Source organism: Stegastes partitus, unplaced genomic scaffold (genome assembly GCF_000690725.1).
Source record: "Stegastes partitus isolate 25-593 unplaced genomic scaffold, Stegastes_partitus-1.0.2 Scaffold1670, whole genome shotgun sequence".
Taxonomy (NCBI): Eukaryota; Metazoa; Chordata; class Actinopteri; family Pomacentridae; genus Stegastes; species Stegastes partitus.
In genome coordinates this window covers 98,414-101,627 of record NW_007579401.1, presented here as the reverse complement: position 1 = coordinate 101,627, position 3,214 = coordinate 98,414, and the positions used below count along the sequence as shown (strand labels likewise).

Below are 3,214 nucleotides of genomic sequence, written 5' to 3'. Positions count from 1 at the left end.
GAATACTGACCCCTCCCACAAACAGGTGAATACTGACCCCTCCCCAAACAGGTAAATACTGACCCCTCCCCAACAGGTGAATACTGACCCCTCCCCCAAACAGGTGAATACTGACACCTCCCCAACAGGTGAATACTGACCCCTCCCCCAAACAGGCAAATACTGACCCCTCCCCAACAGGCGAATACTGACCTCTCCCCCAAACAGGTGAATACTGACCCCTCCCCAACAGGTGAATACTGACCCCTTCCCCAAGCAGGTAAATACTGACCCCTCCCCAAACAGGTAAATACTGACCTCTCCCCAAACAGGTGAATACTGACCAACAGACTCCATGTCCCATCATGCTTTGCTGTTGTTCTGCAGGAGTCTGGAGACGATCTTCGAGGAGCCGCGGGAGAAGGACGGCGGGCTGCTCCTGATTGGTCAGCAGAGAAGGCGCCGGCTCCTCCTCTTCCCTGACTTCACTCAGCCCAGAAAGAGGAAGAGGCCACAAGGTAAACTGGGAAATGTTGTTCAGGGGGGGAGACGGCTGCGTTTGCTAATGTTCATGTATTTTGTGTTTATGTTTAGGGGTGGGACTTCCTGTTGCCATGGCGCCGAGGAAACGGGCTGCGGCCCGACGTCATTGCCACGGTGACGCTGATGACGTGGACCTGGACGTGATGCTGGTGGAGCGACTGAGCGCGCTCGAAGACTTTCTGACACGACAGGGCCTGGAGGTGTGACATCACTTCCTGTCAGCTGACTGAAGGCCAAATGAACAGAGCTGCTAGCATGGCTGCTAATCGCTGTTACCACGGTGACTGCGTGTGTAGGGTTTACTTTTTTTTGCAGTGTATGTGATGTTTTTAATTTTTTACAGTGTTGGATGGTGAAATGTGAAACTTCTGGAATATTTAATATTTTAATGCTGTTTACAGACCACGCCCCCTGCACGAGGCCACACCTCTTATATAAGGCCACGCCCTTCTGGGACAGTTTTTACTTTAGTCCAACACACACACACACACACACACACACACACACTCACACACACACACACATCACACAACTGTCTCTGTAGTACTCTGCCAGTACTGAGTAGTACTGCTGGCCCGGGGCGGTTTTAGACTGTAATATATTTTTCTGATAAGAATGTGTCTATTTTTGAACAAATAAAGTTTCTGCTCACATAGACTCTGAATTTATTTGTCTATAAACAACTAAACTAGGTCCAGCTGTGGTTTCCATCAGTCTACCTGCATGAACATGGTTGTACAATGAGATGAGAACAGCAGAACCTTCTCAGTTCTGGACCTCTGGACTGTGTCTATCTATGTCTGCATCATGGCTCCACATGGAGAAGACCTGAACAGAGGAGGAGAAACATCTGACTGAGAGACTGGACGAAGATGGAAAAGGATCCAGAAGATCAGTGAGCAGCTAGAACCCAGTGCAGCCCAGTGTGAGCAGGAACCAGGAGGTCCAGAAGGACATCAGCCTCTATGGACGGAGGACCAGAACTAAACCTGGCTGCTGCTCACAGCTAAACTTCCACGTCAAAGTTCACCAGAAAGGTAGAGCAGCACAACCCCTCCAGCAGAGAGCAGAACTTAGTGGACTCCGGTCTCCTCCATCAGAACACGTGAGCAGAACCTAGTGGACTCCGGTCTCCTCCATGCTGAGGAGTCTGTCAGCAGATANGAACCTAGTGGACTCTGGTCTCCTCCATGCTGAGGAGTCTGTCAGCAGATAAAGACTGAAGGAACCAGAGATGGACTCACTTTGGTTCAGTTCCTGCTGCTGAACCTGAAGGTAATCTGTGGATCTGAGCTGGTAGTTTGTAATCTGATATAAGAGACAGTACTCTGCTGTAGGAGTAATCGGATTACTGTGACATGGGATCATATGGACCGCTGCTGCTGTTTACTGTAAACATCACACTATCCTGTCCCCTCAGGGCCCAGTTCAGTTTGACCAATCAGCTGCTGCAGTGGAGACCCTTCAGCCAATCCCAAGGAGGCAGTGGAGGGCTGACGGTTATACGTGACAGACGCAGGGCGTCTTACGTCATTTCCGCAAACAACATGGCGGCGGCCGTACGGACGTTCAGAGGATCCGTGAGGAGCCTCGGCAGGTAACTGCTCTGCTTTGTCGGAGTTTGAGGTTCTCACGTTCAACAGTCCAACTGTTTGTTGTTACGACGCACGTCACGCTCCCACGTGACGTCCGAAACTTGCGGAACAGCTTCGTGGTGGTGACGGTAGGTCACGTGGTTCAGACTGCTCAGGTAAGCTGCACCTGCAGACAGCCTGAACGTTCAGATTGTGATTGGTGAAGTGATTGGAGTCCAGATGTTTGACAGGACGTCCTTCACCGTTTCATTACTCATCACGTCAGTTCTGACGTTCTGACTGGTCGCTGCTCAAACGGAATGAACCAGGCATTTCTGATCATCTCCAACGAGCCAATCGGGTGTTTGGACGCTCTGCTGTGATTGGTGGTTAGGGTTCAGGAGTTTGGGAAGCTCCGCCTTTCAGAGACGGAAACGACCAATGAGAAAACAGAAATAAAGTTTGGCTTCAGTTTGTGATGCAGATTCGATGGCAGTGCAGCTGGTTAGATTTCTGTCCGACTGGGTCTGACTCTGGTGTCGTAGAACCAGAACACTGTGGGTTCCTGTTCTGACTGAACCTGTCGCCTGTTACCTGCTGCTGATCGGAACTCTTTCCAGGTGGACGTACCTGCTGCTGTTGTAGGTCAGAACAAGCAGGAAGTGATGAGCTGCAGGTGTTTTGGTCATGTGACTGGTGGGGCGGAGTTGTTCTTAGAGGTGGTTCTCGGTCTGTGATGGGTTGAAGTCTGACAGAATATTAAGATGCTGCACAGCTGATCTGAGAAACCTGTTAAACTACGGCCCTCCGACGAACAGCCAATCACAGAGCAGCAGCTTTATTTCTGGTCAGCGCCCTGGTCAGGCTGGAACACCTGGACAGGTTTGATTTTAGGCTCCTTCCAGGGTTCATGCTGAACAGAACTAAACATTATAAATGAACATCAGCCACGCAACTAACCTTCAGCATCTGAACCAATCAGCTGTTAGACCAGCTGCATCAGGTGTTTCCCATCATGCATCTTGGTCTCACGTGTCATCGCTGAAACAATGACATCACAGCGAGTCAGACTGAACTCTAAGCAGCTACTGATGAACTGTGACTCCACCTGGAAAAAG

The 3,214-nt window shown here is 50.3% G+C and overlaps 1 protein-coding gene across 2 annotated transcripts in view; it reads left to right on the top strand.

Annotated features, from left to right (window-relative positions):
- wu:fi75a02 (serine/arginine repetitive matrix protein 1) overlaps positions 1-1,179 on the top strand; it is a 5,100-nt gene extending 3,921 nt beyond the window's left edge. For both annotated transcript variants that reach the window (XM_008301418.1, XM_008301417.1), the window contains exons 7-8: positions 367-497; positions 574-1,179. In XM_008301418.1, coding sequence (XP_008299640.1) covers positions 367-497; positions 574-728 — 286 coding nt within the window. In that variant the 3' untranslated portion in view covers positions 729-1,179. The remainder of the gene's footprint in view (positions 1-366; positions 498-573) is intronic.
- The last annotated feature ends 2,035 nt before the right edge of the window (positions 1,180-3,214 follow it).